Source organism: Gossypium hirsutum, chromosome A06 (assembly GCF_007990345.1).
Source record: "Gossypium hirsutum isolate 1008001.06 chromosome A06, Gossypium_hirsutum_v2.1, whole genome shotgun sequence".
Classification (NCBI taxonomy): Eukaryota; Viridiplantae; Streptophyta; class Magnoliopsida; order Malvales; family Malvaceae; genus Gossypium; species Gossypium hirsutum.
Window position 1 is genome coordinate 1,113,337 of NC_053429.1, and position 13,760 is coordinate 1,127,096.

The 13,760-nt window shown below is 33.3% G+C and overlaps 2 protein-coding genes across 3 annotated transcripts; one reads left to right on the forward strand and one right to left on the reverse strand.

Moving 5' to 3' along the window:
* The first annotated feature begins 1,620 nt into the window (after positions 1-1,620).
* Positions 1,621-7,903, forward strand: LOC107943007 (uncharacterized). Its single transcript, XM_041114775.1, has 17 exons — positions 1,621-2,222; positions 2,741-3,094; positions 3,185-3,325; positions 3,413-3,545; positions 3,972-4,085; positions 4,172-4,245; positions 4,328-4,402; positions 4,564-4,656; positions 4,761-4,821; positions 4,925-5,257; positions 5,381-5,507; positions 5,629-5,728; positions 5,811-5,880; positions 5,963-6,115; positions 6,253-6,348; positions 6,669-6,991; positions 7,386-7,903. Exons 1-17 carry the CDS (start codon positions 2,142-2,144, stop codon positions 7,641-7,643), a joined length of 2,586 nt encoding a protein of 861 aa, XP_040970709.1. The 5' UTR covers positions 1,621-2,141; the 3' UTR covers positions 7,644-7,903.
* A 672-nt stretch (positions 7,904-8,575) lies between these two features.
* On the reverse strand, positions 8,576-12,641 carry LOC107943003 (probable 1-acyl-sn-glycerol-3-phosphate acyltransferase 4). 2 transcript variants are annotated; one of them, XM_016876734.2, is made up of 4 exons: positions 12,418-12,641; positions 9,986-10,637; positions 9,693-9,823; positions 8,576-9,097 (listed from the first exon to the last, which is right to left on the reverse strand). In XM_016876734.2, exons 2-4 carry the CDS (start codon positions 10,552-10,554, stop codon positions 8,664-8,666), a joined length of 1,134 nt encoding a protein of 377 aa, XP_016732223.1. In that variant the 5' UTR covers positions 10,555-10,637; positions 12,418-12,641; the 3' UTR covers positions 8,576-8,663. The 2 variants fall into 2 exon arrangements, with proteins under 2 accessions (XP_016732223.1, XP_040970710.1); XM_041114776.1 differs by having other exon boundaries at positions 9,986-10,603; positions 12,418-12,633.
* Positions 12,642-13,760: the final 1,119 nt, after the last annotated feature.

Genomic DNA, 13,760 nt, shown 5'->3' on the forward strand with positions numbered 1-13,760 from the left:
GTAAATAATTTGGTTTTGAGATTTTCAAAGGTTTTATATAAGATTTTTAAAAGTTTCTTTTATTTAAAAATTTATTTTTAAATCATGCCATCTAAGATTTGGCGTGTCGTTCAGCAGTTAAATTAATGATTTTAGTTACAGAATGACTTGATTAATATATAACCTCGATAGTTTAGATATATAATTAGAAGGAGCGTTTCTATAAAATGCCTTACTCAAATCATGCACATCTAATTTAAAATTTTATTTAAAAGTTAAAAAAATATTTTTTATTTAAAAATTTTAATTTCTGTCAAAATTTATCAATTTGATATATTTAATTTTCTTCATATGTCACGTCAAAATTAATAAATTTTGATGAAATTTAAAAATGCAAAAAAAAACACATAACATATTCTTATAAAAATTAAATATATAGGATAAGGACCTTTGAAAAAAAAAATTAAATGTTGAATAGGGATCTAAAAAAAAAATACAAATTGTACGTGATTCACATAAATTCATGTTATATAAATTAAAGTTGAATTAAATAAATTGGATATGTAAAAATTATGGAATTAATTATTATATATTCCAATTGTAAGTGATCATCAATACAGATCTGAGGAGGAAGATTTTTTTTAGGGATTCACCTAAATCTAAAATTTATTTTATGTAAATAAAATTGTAGAATTTATTTATTTATTTATTTTGCATTAATTTATAATATAGTACGATACAGATATAAATAAATAATTTAGTTTTTTTTAACTTTTAATTTAATATTAAAATATCATATTCAAATTTAATGAACAATACATTAATGGGATTTTAATTTTCAAACCAAAGAAATTAAGAGACTAAATTATGAAAAATTAAGGTTTAATATATTTTTTGGTACTTGAGTTTGACATTTTTTTAATATGGTATTTGTGCTATTTTTTGGTCTAATATGATACTTATATTTGACAAAAGTTATATATTTTGATACCCAAAGGTAACGATGCTAACTTTTTAATATTAAATTTGGGTTTTAGGGTTAATTTGATGAAAGTTAATTGCTGATATTATAAAGTTTAAATTTTTCATGGTTTTTTAATTGAATAACTGAGTGTGACTTAATTTTGTTTTTAGTGTTAATTCGATAAAAGTTAATTGTTAATATTATTAATTAATTATAAAATTTTATCAAATTAACTCTAAAACCAAAATTTAACCCTAAAATGTACCAAAATGTATAACTATTGTCAAATACAAGTACCATACGAAGGGCATAGCTAGAGGGGCTGGCAGAGATTTAAAAATTATAAAAATATAGACTATTAAAATGGTAAAATTATATTTTTATTATTGTAAAAATTACAATTTAATTTTGGGCCCCTTAAAAAAAATTTCTGGCTTCGCCCCTGTACCATTCAGGATAAAAAAATAACATAGGTACCACATTAGAAAAATGTGTCAAACTCATATACCAAATTAAGCATTAAACCAAAATTTAAGTTAAAAACTACATTTCAATAAATATTAAAAGAACAGGGAGTAATAGTAGAATTAAACCATTTTTACCTCGATTATCACCTTCTCCTGTAGGAGAAAAAGTAAGCAATATATAATACATAAATACATATTTAAATATTATATATATATATATGTAGTTTTACCCACCCCACCAGTCTTTGGATTTTATGTTGTTTATTATTATTACTATTATTTTGCTATAATCTCCTCTGTATACCCATTTAATCTCTCTTTCAATTTTGTTCACTGTGACTGTTTCTCATCTCTCTCTTTGAGAAAACCCAGAAAAAAAAAAAGATAAAAGGAAAAAGCTTTAGAAAATTTCGTCCTTTTTAGCAGTGGTAATTAATTTACTGTTTGAAGAAAAAAAACCCAATTTTCTATTTAGAAAAAACAAGCTTGAAGATATTTAGATCCCATTATATTTTCCCCCATATATATTTGCTTGGGCTTCTTCAAATCGAAAGAAGCTCTGCAAATTTTGGAATTTAAAAAAAAAAAGTCATTTTGGGCTTTTAATTTTGGGAGTAGAAATGTGGAGAAAAGAGCTGTTTTTCTGGATTTTAGAACCGATTGGAGAATCGACAGAGATTTGATGGGAATTATTATTATGAGAGTTTAATGCTTTACTTTTTGAACGGTTCATGGAGGTTATAATCCGGTTTGGTTTAAGAACCATAACCAGATTTGATTTTAAGCTTCGATTTGCTGCTGTTTTATTGCAGGTAAAGCTTCGATTTCACTGTAAATTGTATAAAAATTGCTAGCATGATTTATGGGTTTTTAATTGTAAAAATAAAAACAAGTTGTGGAATTCTTGGGGTTACTGAGAAAATTAGAAATTTTCTGTTTTTTTAAAAATTTTCTTCATTTAAGGATGTGATTGATTGGGGGTTCTTTATAGTTCTATTTATATTTATTGCTTTTTTTTATACTTTTTGTAACCTTTTTTTTGGGGGGATTTCTTTCCTTTTTGGAAGCTGTTCATTAAGGGTTTTCGTTTTGGACTTTTAGTCGAATTAGTATTTAGAAATTTGAAAATTATTGCTTTTGAATTATTTGAATTTGAAACTTTTTAGGGGGTGAAGGCCATGATTTGAAAAAATTTAATCAAAGTATTTGCTACTTTTAGTTTGGTTTTTATTAGATCCATTGTTGCATATAGTTTTCTTTCTTCTTTTGCCTTTTTGGTGTTAGTTTTACGGGGTTTCTTGTTTGAGCTTTATTTTAATCTGTACTGCAGATTTTATTGATATTGTTATGGTTCGAAGCTGCTACCGGTAAGCTTCAGGAGCGAAACGATCTGCAATGGGAAAGCCGAGGACGGGGAAGTAGTGAAAACATTGTTTCACATTCATGTATTCATGACCAGATAGTTGAAGAGAGGAGGCGACCGGGTCGAAAGGTTTATTCGGTTACCCCTCAAGTTTATGAGCACCCTGGTATTGGACATCACAAAGGAAGGTCTTTGCTTGGGATTCCTGAGTTGCTCAAGCATTCAAAGGATGTTAAACAACCGATAAGAATATTTTTAAATTACGATGCTGTTGGTCACTCGCCGGATAGAGATTGTCGAGGAGTAGGTGACATTGTGAAGGTCGGTGTTATTGTGTCCTTGTGATGTCTTTAGCATTGTAGTTATGGTTATGATTGTGGGTCTAATTTCGGGTTTTTTGTTGTTTACCAGCTTGGGGAGCCGCCTTTGAGTTCTCCAACTGGGACACCCTCATGTAATCCTCATGGTGATCCTCCAATCTATGGTGATTGTTGGTATAATTGTACTTTGGATGATATATCTGGGGAGGACAAACGTCGACGCCTTCGTAAGGTTTGAGTTTATACATTCTATAAATTAATTTTCTTTTTTTGTGTTAGGGTTGGGCTGAAGCTAACTTTCGAAAGAAATTTAATGAAGGCTTTAGGGCAGACAGCTGACTGGTTCAAGAGAGCCTTGGCTGTAGAGCCTGTGAGAGGGAACTTGAGATTGAGTGGATATTCTGCGTGTGGACAAGACGGGGGCGTACAGCTTCCTCGTGAATATGTTGAAGGTATCTGTTTGCAGTTCCATAACTTGATATTAAGTTAAAAGTATCATGGAGGACTCTGTACTAGGAGTGAGATTGTATTTTGCCCTTTATACTCAAAAAATGGGCAACTTAGTCCCTATATGTTAGATCAAAGATCAAACTGGTCATTTCTGTTAAAAATTTCATCCAATAACCAGACAGTTACACGTTCATTCTGACATACAGGACCAGTTTTTAATAGTGGAAACGGATGAAATTTTCAACAGAGAACTAGTTTGCTCTTTGATCTAATGTACAGTGACTAATTTGCCCATTTTTTAGTAGAGGGAGCAAAATGCAATTTGACTTCCATTACAAGGGCCTCTATGGTACTTTTACATGATATTGGCCTCCATGAGCATTTTCCTATCGGGTTCATTCTTTTGTTACTGTTATCTTTCCCTGCAGATGGTGTTGCCGGTGCAGACTTGGTCCTTCTTGTTACTACGAGACCTACCACTGGCAACACTTTAGCATGGGCTGTAGCATGTGAGCGTGACCAATGGGGCCGTGCAATTGCTGGTAATTTCTTGTTGGCCCTTCATATGTTGCTGTTGTGTGCAGTAGAAATCTAAAATCAAAAGCAATGGTGTACTTCTGTTTTGTAGGTCATGTGAATGTAGCTCCTCGACATTTAACAGCTGAAGCAGAGACTTTACTTTCAGCTACACTTATCCACGAGGTTTGATGGTGTTAATTTTATGGATTTGGAAGAGTATAGAAGGAAATTGTGTGTCCTAAACACCACGGTTGTTTTAATCCAGGTTATGCATGTTCTTGGCTTTGACCCGCATGCTTTTGCTCATTTTAGGGATGAGAGAAAACGGAGGCGAAGTCAGGTAATTGCATGGAATGTACTGTGAACTTGTTCATTGCCTTTGAAATCGGACTTCCGTAACACGCTTAGTATTTTGTAATTTGTATGTATACGTCATCTCTGTATTTTATGAAAAGTTTTAGAGCCTCACTATCACATGGTTATCTCTTTGTGCATTTGCAGGTTACTGTACAAACCATGGATGAAAAGCTTGGTAGGATGGTAACTCGTGTAGTGCTTCCACGTGTTGTCATGCATTCACGACATCACTATGGGGTATTGTTAACTTCTTTGTTGACCGGAGTTTCATGGCTTTAGATTATTGATAAAAACACAACGAAAAAGATTGAACAAATAGTTGATGATAGTTTAATTGACAGGCATTCTCAGAAAATTTTACTGGCTTAGAGCTAGAAGATGGGGGAGGACGTGGCACATCAGGTATTTGATTCTGTCTCCGTTATTGTTGCCTCTCCCTTGTCTTTCAAGGCATTGGTCCATAGTAGTTTGGTCCTTAATGTTTCGAGTGATGACTTGGCTGCAGGATCTCATTGGGAAAAAAGGCTTTTGATGAATGAGATAATGACAGGATCAGTGGATACAAGATCAGTAGTTTCAAAAATGACACTGGCGTTGTTGGAGGATAGTGGATGGTATCAAGCTAACTATAGCATGGCGGATCGTCTCGATTGGGGTCGTAACCAAGGAACGGATTTCGTTACTTCTCCTTGCAATCTCTGGAAGGGAGCATATCATTGCAATACAACCAATTTATCTGGCTGTACATATAACCGGGAAGCTGAGGGTTACTGCCCTATTGTAAATTATAGTGGTGACCTACCTCAATGGGCTCGGTATTTTCCTCAAGCAAACAAGGGTATGTTCTGTGTTTGCTACTTGGATTCCTTATCTACAGGGATCGAAAAATTGGTGTATTTTCGGTTTTTCTGCATGCAACTTGTCCCTGTGAGTCCATGAACTTTGTTAGTGACTTTTGCAGGTGGTCAATCTTCGTTGGCTGATTATTGCACTTACTTTGTGGCTTATTCTGATGGATCTTGTACCGATACTAATAGTGCAAGGGCCCCAGATAGAATGTTAGGTGAAGTGAGAGGGAGTAACTCCAGGTGAGTTTTAACCCCAAAAAAGCTTAAGTGGGGGCTCCATTTAAACTTTTCCGTTTTATCTTCGATATAGTTAGAACTTTTGAAACAATGGCTGATGAGTATTCTTTTCGTGAATATGTAGGTGCATGGCTTCATCATTAGTACGTACTGGTTTTGTGCGGGGTTCCGTGACCCAAGGAAACGGTTGTTACCAGCACAGATGTGTAAATAACTCATTAGAGGTAAGTATTGGTGCTTGTGAAGCAAAGACTTCAATTTCTAACAGTAAAAGTTAAGGCTGGTGTTAATAAATTGTTCTTTTAGGTTGCTGTGGATGGTATTTGGAAAGTGTGTCCTAAATCTGGTGGACCGGTTCAGTTCCCTGGTTTTAATGGTAAATTCGATGACCCTACTTTTCAGTCAGTAGGATCTAATATATATACACTAATAATTTCATTCGATGTTTCTATCTGTAGGTGAACTGATTTGTACTGCTTACCACGAACTCTGTAGCACTGGCACTGTTTCCATGTCCGGGCAATGTCCAAATTCTTGTAACTTTAACGGTGACTGTGTCAACGGAAAATGTCATTGCTTTTTGGGGTTTCATGGTCATGATTGCAGTAAAAGTGAGCTCCACGATCCTTATTGGTTTTATTATTTGGTTATGTATAAGATAAAACACGGTATGTCCAATCTCTTCCAAGCTAATTCTTTTAAATAAACTGATGTTATTTTTCTGGTCTTTGTGTTATATAATATTCAGGGTCTTGCCCCAGCAATTGTAATGGGCGTGGAAAGTGCCTGCCAAATGGGGTATGCGAATGTGAAAACAGTCGTACTGGCATTGACTGCTCCACAGGTAATATGTTTACTTGTTTTGACTATAGATACTCTGCCATTTTTCTTCTAGTTTCTTTGCACCGACTCCTTTTGAAGCATCTTTTCCCGCATGGTTAAGCATGCATATATGAGATCTGTTCTTTCTATTATTTCCTCCTCTTTCAAGAAAAACGAAATGCAGCTTCGAGTGCTGTTTCAATATGCTTAAGACACTCATAGACTCCTCTCGAGGTTTTCATTTCGTTATAAAAAATGTTGGGATAAATGCAGTTAATTAATGCCATATTTCCCTTTCATGTTTCCGCTTTCTTACCATTTTACTTTGGAATTATACACCAGCCGTTTGCGATGAACAATGCAGTCTCCACGGTGGTGTCTGTGACAATGGAGTTTGTGAGTTCCGCTGCTCTGACTATGCAGGCTACACGTGCCAGAACAGCTCGACTCTTCTCTCGAGTCTTTCGGTATGCAAAGATGTATTAGAGAGGGAGTTATCCGGGCAACATTGCGCCCCAAGCGAGGCAAGTATATTACAACAGCTAGAAGAAGTTGTTGTCATGCCTAATTACCACCGTTTATTCCCTAGCGGTGCTCGCAAGTTGTTTAATAATGTCTTTGGGAGCAGCTACTGCGATGCAGCTGCCAAGCGACTGGCCTGCTGGGTAAAGTAGCTCACCCCCTAGCTCTTCTATTTCCAAGCATTTGCTTTTTTCACTAGTTGTTATTGGTAAAAGTACCGTGGAGTCTCTTATATTAGAAATCAGATTGCATTTTGTTTCCTCTAGACAAATTAGCTCATATACGTTAGATCAAAAAACAAATTAATTTTTCTGTTAAAAATTTCATCTATTTTTACTGTTAAAAACTTGCTCTAATTTTTAATAGTGGAAATAGATGAAATTTTTAACAAAAACTAATTTGACCCATTTTTTTTAGTAGAGGGAGCAAAATGCAATTTGACTTTTAATACAGAGGCCTACATGATACCTTTAGGATTGTTATCTTATCTCCATTTCAGTTTCAGGTTCTCATCTCTTATTTGTTTTCCTTAACCAGATCTCGATCCAAAAATGCGATAACGATTGGGACAACAGACTACGTGTATGCCATTCGGCATGTCAATCGTATAATTTAGCATGCGGAGCATCACTAGACTGCTTGGACCAAACTCTCTTTAGTAGCGAAGAGGAAGGTGACGGCCAATGTACCGGCTTCGGCGAGACCAAGGTTTCGTGGTATAATCGGTTTCGAACTAGTTTCTTTTCAAGAAATACGGGTTTGAAAGGATTGTCTGTAAAATATAAGCAGTTTTAGCATATCCAAAGCTACCCCTTTTTTTAGGGTTTTTCAGTGTAGGAAAAGTGGCACTTAATGGTATGTGCCCTAGGCATAGAATTTCATTGTGTTCGGCCCCAAATTCAATTAGAAAAATAGGGCTTGATTTGATGTAGAGAAAATTGAAAAATGTATTAGAAAGCACCAAAAAGAAAGGAAAAAAAAATGCTCTGTTGAGCCAATGATCCATGTATGGCCGAAGGCCTTTGAAAGGAAATTAAAAAAAAAAAATTCCCATATTTTTCTGTATATTTGTTCATGCTTTTATCTTATATATATATATATATATATATATTACTTGTTCATGTTTGTATGGTTTAAGATGGACGAGGTTTTCATAAATTTTCGTCTCTTGAAAACACGTGTTAGTAGATATTTGTAGCCATTTTACATTGTTCCTTGTCGTTTCGTTTTATTAGTGTTGGATAAATATTCAAAAATTTCACAAATATCTTTTTGGTAAATATAATTTATATTTTTTAAGTTTTTGATATGTTGGTTTTACTACTAGTTGGATCGGAAACCGGTTAGAATATCGGTTAACAAAATGGAATTGGATTAAAAAAAATCATGTCAACATGTTACTTTCAAATATTATTAAAAAAATCATGTTACCATAGTTATGGATTTAATGACTACGGTTTAAGTCGGACTTCAATTTCAAATTTGACAAATATAAAAAATTGGAGAAAAAAAATTAAATTCATAGTATATCTATTAATATCAAATTTTAATCCAACATATTTAACTACTATTGTTTAAGTAGGATTGAAATTTTGAAATTCGAAAAATATAAAGAATTAAAATTAACCAAATAAGAGTATAAGAACTAAATTTACATATAATACAAGGACTAATACTAAAATTAGACCAAAAACAACTAAACCAAAACATAAATTCAACGCAATGCATTTATGTTCAAACTTCAAAGGCAATTTTTTTTCTTTTTTTATTGTAACTTGCAATTAAAAATGTCTAGTAATAATCCCTCCCAAAAAATTAATCATCTTTTTTTCCCTTAACAAAAGGCAAAAATTCAAGAGGCATAGGGAAAATTTTACAACGAGTAATGTAAGCAAGATATAGACAAGCTAAGCTTACATATACCATACACAGCTTGTAAGAAAATGTTAGGTAAGTGAATATGGTTGTTAAGGCAATGATCACTGTAAAATTTAGCAAGGATTGCAATGTAGAGAGTTGTTCTTCGGGTTTTTGATCAGGGAATTGGCCCTGAGATTTGAAATCCGAGAGCAGTTCGTCTTTCACTTTGAACCTATTGGTTAACCATGCAGCGGCCTCGGCATCGGAGGTTGGGATGTTGTTGATGGGGATACGTTGTATGTGGATGTGAACCTCCGATGGATCGACGCCGAATACGTTGTCAAGGAAGAAGGGGCATTGGCGCTTGTATGCGATAGTCAAATCGTAAACTGCAAATCAATCAAGGGTATATCAAGATATATTATGTACAAACAAAGGCCAAAAATGTTCACTTGAGTTTTAAAGTGATGTGGAAAAAAATCCGAAATTCGGTGTTTTTAAAACACGATAAGAACTAAATTGTTCGCTTTTCTTTTGAAGTCACTTTAAAACATGATATAAGGAATAATTTGCTTCAAAATTAAATGTACAAGGACTAATTTTCTAAGAAGCTTTATGTTGCTCGAGTTCTTCATTTTTCTTGAAGTACTCGTATCCAACACATAGATAAAAGGACATGACCTCCAAGGTTCTCTAAATACAGGAAAAAAAACTTTGAAAAGTCTAGCTATACCCATGTTAGATATAAAACTATGCCCCAAAAAAACGAATCCGAGTAACAGAGCCTAAAGTCTATAGTACAGGGACTAATTTGCTCCTAAGCATTATATTGCTCGAACTCTTCATTTTTCTTGAAGTACCCGTTTCTGACACATGGATATAAGGATATAACCTCCAAGGATCTCTAAATACAAGAAAAAACTTAGAAAAGTCTAACTATACCTGTGTCAGATATTTAACCCATTAATCATACAACATACTAACCTGCATCAAAAGAGCCCCTAAGTGTTTCTAAGCAAAGGCAGAAACCCCTTGTTTTCGGTAGCAGCACATTTGTCAACACCGGCAATCCGACTTCAGCTGCAAATTTTTTACTCTTCTCGCATTTTTCTTCACTGCAACAAATGACAAAACGAAATGTTAGTACTTGTCGTAAAGAATTCGTTTCAAGAATCATATGCATGAACCAATGTAAGATGCAAGCAATGTTCTTCAGGCAAGTATTTGCAAACTTGGAACCTAAGAAATTAAAAAAGGAATGTACTGAGAAAGTTTACGTAAAATCAGTTCCTTCGGGGAAAAGAGCAAGCCATAAAGGATCTCGAGGATTCTTAAAAGTCGAAAGCATTTGATGGAGGATAGTTTCATCGGTTTCCCACTTCCTATCTACCGAAATGAACTCCAAGACATGAAATCCCCAACCAAGAACAGGTAGTTTCATCAAGCTGCTTTTAAGGATATACTTGATGTAGCCCAAGCAGCCTTTTCGCATCGCGAGATCCCATAGGTACATCCAATCAACTTCGGTTCTGTGATTAACGATGATTAGAATACGTTCCTTACGAGGAACATCGTCCCCAGAGAAAACCACTTTGGTGCCATTTATTTTTTCGAAAAGAAAAGGCCACATGGATAGCCATAGGCCAAAGAAGAAGGATGTTGCTTTTCTAGAGTAGTGTATGCTGAGATATCGGAATAGGACAGCCCCGGGTCCTAAATATGCTAACAACATAAAGGCGGTAGAGAGGAACACCACTAAACATATCATACCCCTAAAAAACCGATATGGATTCAAAGGGCGGTGCTTTAATTTATCATCTGTTTTCAAAGGTCTGCATACTTCCATATCTTTGTTTTGGGCAGCTGTTCAAAGAATTCAACCCCGTCTCAGCTGCCTGCAGTAATGGTCTCGAGAGTCACTTAATGTCCCTAGAGTTTTAAGAGAAAAAAAAAATGAACAAATAGCAAGTGAATTTCGTATCCATAACAATTCTAAACAACAAGAAAACCATCAACCAATCACTTATACTACTCGATTCAGAGTGTCAAATACGGGTATGTGTGAAACAGGGATAATGTTAGATCTTTCCAAATATTTCGAGGAACCTTGGAGGTTATATCGCTTTATTCATACGCCCGAAATGAGTGCAGAATATGATTATTTCAAGAAAAATGAAGAGTTTTAGCCCATCAAAGAGCAGAATCGAGGTAACTCACATCCTCAAAGGAATGAGTCAATGCTGCACAAGAGTTACAGCTCGGTACAGCTAATAGTGCTTCCATGGTTACAACCAGAAAGACAAAGTGTATCACTCAAATACCATAAAGGACTGACAAGAAAAGGAAACGAAAAACCAAATTCTTGAATATATATATACGTACACATATTTTATATGCAAAAGATTTTCACCAGCAATAGTGTCAGGAGCAGTCATTGAAAGAAAAGGAGATCTACAATGAAATTGGAACTTTAAAACCTGGGTTTGTACTCAAAGTCATTGGCATTATATGCAAGAACCCTCATATTCCATCAATTCTATGGCAAATTATAAATAAGCAACAATGAGTCAACTAATCATTCATTGACATAACTGCAACATACATACATACATCCATGCATGTAAACATACAAATATATATAGTATTTACAGCATTTAGGTGCAAGCAATCCCATATTCTATCAATTGAAAGGCAAATCATACATAAGCAACTATGGGTCAACTAATTATTCATTGACATAACTGCAGTGTATACATATACGTCTAGTATTTACAGCATGTAGATGCAAAAAACCTCATATTTTATCAATTCTAAGGCAAATCATAAATCAGCAACTAGGGTCAACTTGTCATTCATTGGCATAACAGCAACATACATACATACAGATAGTATTTGCAGTATTTAGATGCAATAAAACTCATATTCTATCAATTCTGAGGCAAATAATAAATAAGCATCTATGGGTCAATTAATCATTCAGTGACATAACTGCAATATACATATACATGCATACATATCTACATATCTACATCCATACATATAGTATTTACAGCATTTATATGCGAGAGAACTCATATTCTGTCAGTTCTAAGGCAAATCATAAAAAACCAACTATGGGTCAACTAGTCATTCATTAACATAATTGCAATATACATATACTATACATGCATACATACACATATATAGTATTTACAGCATTTAGATGCAAGAAATCTCATATTCTATCAATTCTAAGGCATATTATAAAGAAACCAACTATGGGTCAACTAATAATTGATTGACATAACCTACATACATACATACATACATATATATATATATACTGTATCCAAAGTATTTAGATGCAATAAAACTCATATTCTATCAATTCTAAGGCTAATTATTGAAAAACCAACTATGGGTCAAGTAACCATCAACTGACATAACTACATATATAGAGAATCTACAGCATTTACACCCTGTCTTGGTACATTAATTATCATGTTCTTTTAATGTATTTATTACAAACTAGTCCATTTTCATAAAAAATAAAATAAAAAACAAAGAAAATTTCAAGAATTGGAGAAATCAACACAGGCAAAGAAGGACCCAAGATTAAAACATAACCAAAAAATAAAAATTCTCATCCAATAACTGGATTCAGAATAAAACATGGGAAATTGAGAACAACGAAAAAGGAATTAAAAAAATCGCATTAATTCAATAGTACCTTGTGTAATTGAAAATGAAGAAACGAGACGATAAACGAAGGAGAGTTTCTTGTATTGATAATGGAATTAAAAAAAAGAAGAAGATAATTTATTGGATTTCGATTTCTTTTCTTTAAAGTCAATCAAAGATGGGATTTATGAATATGCAGAATTTTTTTTTTATTTTTTTGGAGAAAACGACTACAAATCTTTTGAAAGGCAGACGAAGGGAAGAGGCATTGACTTTTTTAAGGCTTCTATTGGTTCTATTTTTAGTGGAAGAAGTTTGCCAGATTGGAACACCTTCAATTTGTGGCTTAATTGTTATTTTAGTCCCTCGACTATGTTAAATTTTAATATTTAATCATTTATTTTTAATTTGACACAATTTAATCTCCAGTGGTAAAGTGGTAAATTTATTATTGGTTAAACATGGTTGACCGATTTTTAAATCTTACTGTGTTATTAATTTGGACATATTAATAACATTATAAAAGTAGAAAAATTAGATTACGAGAGAGAAGTTGGTCGGTTTAGTTTTAAAAAATTGAAAATTAATTTAATTATCAATCCTATACTTTAATCAACTTAACCATCGGCTTACATTTTAGTCAACCTAATCAAACCGACTTAACATTGGTTGGTCATTTGATCGATTAAGCCCATTCAAATATGGGAAATAAAACACAAATAGAAATTGATTTGGGTTTCGATTAAAATTTTATATATTATATACATTTATTATGTATTACAAATATATTTTAAAATTAAAAAATATACACACAATATAAATCAATTAAGTCAGCTAGTTCAATTATAAAAACACTCATAACCGATTTAACAAATTTTAATTACATATAAGCCGAATTAACGACCACATCCGACTTAATCAAAAGCTATCGATTAAGCCGGTCTAAACAGACTCACCCTTATGCATTGTGTCGGCTATATAGAGGGATGAATCTCAACTTTCAACATATTAGAGGGTGTTAAAGAGAAATAAACCTAAACTTATCTAAGTTGGTGGGCTTCCAGTGTTGAAAAATGATAAGATGCTTACTAAAGCCGCAAACATTCTCCTTGGAAAATAGAAAAAACATTTATAATTTGTGATCCGATGTGGACTGCTTTCCTTATTCTTAAAATCTTATTTATTAAGCCCATGCAAATTAAATATGTTCCTCCTTCCCTACTTCATTTAAAGCCCATTTCATTTTATAGGGTAAATTATACTCGAAGTCATTAAATTATTAGTAAATTTATTTTTAGTTATTTAATTTCTAAAAGTTACAAGATGATCACGAATTATTCGAAAGTTTTCATTTAAGTTATTGGATTATTAAAATCATTGTTGTATAGCCTT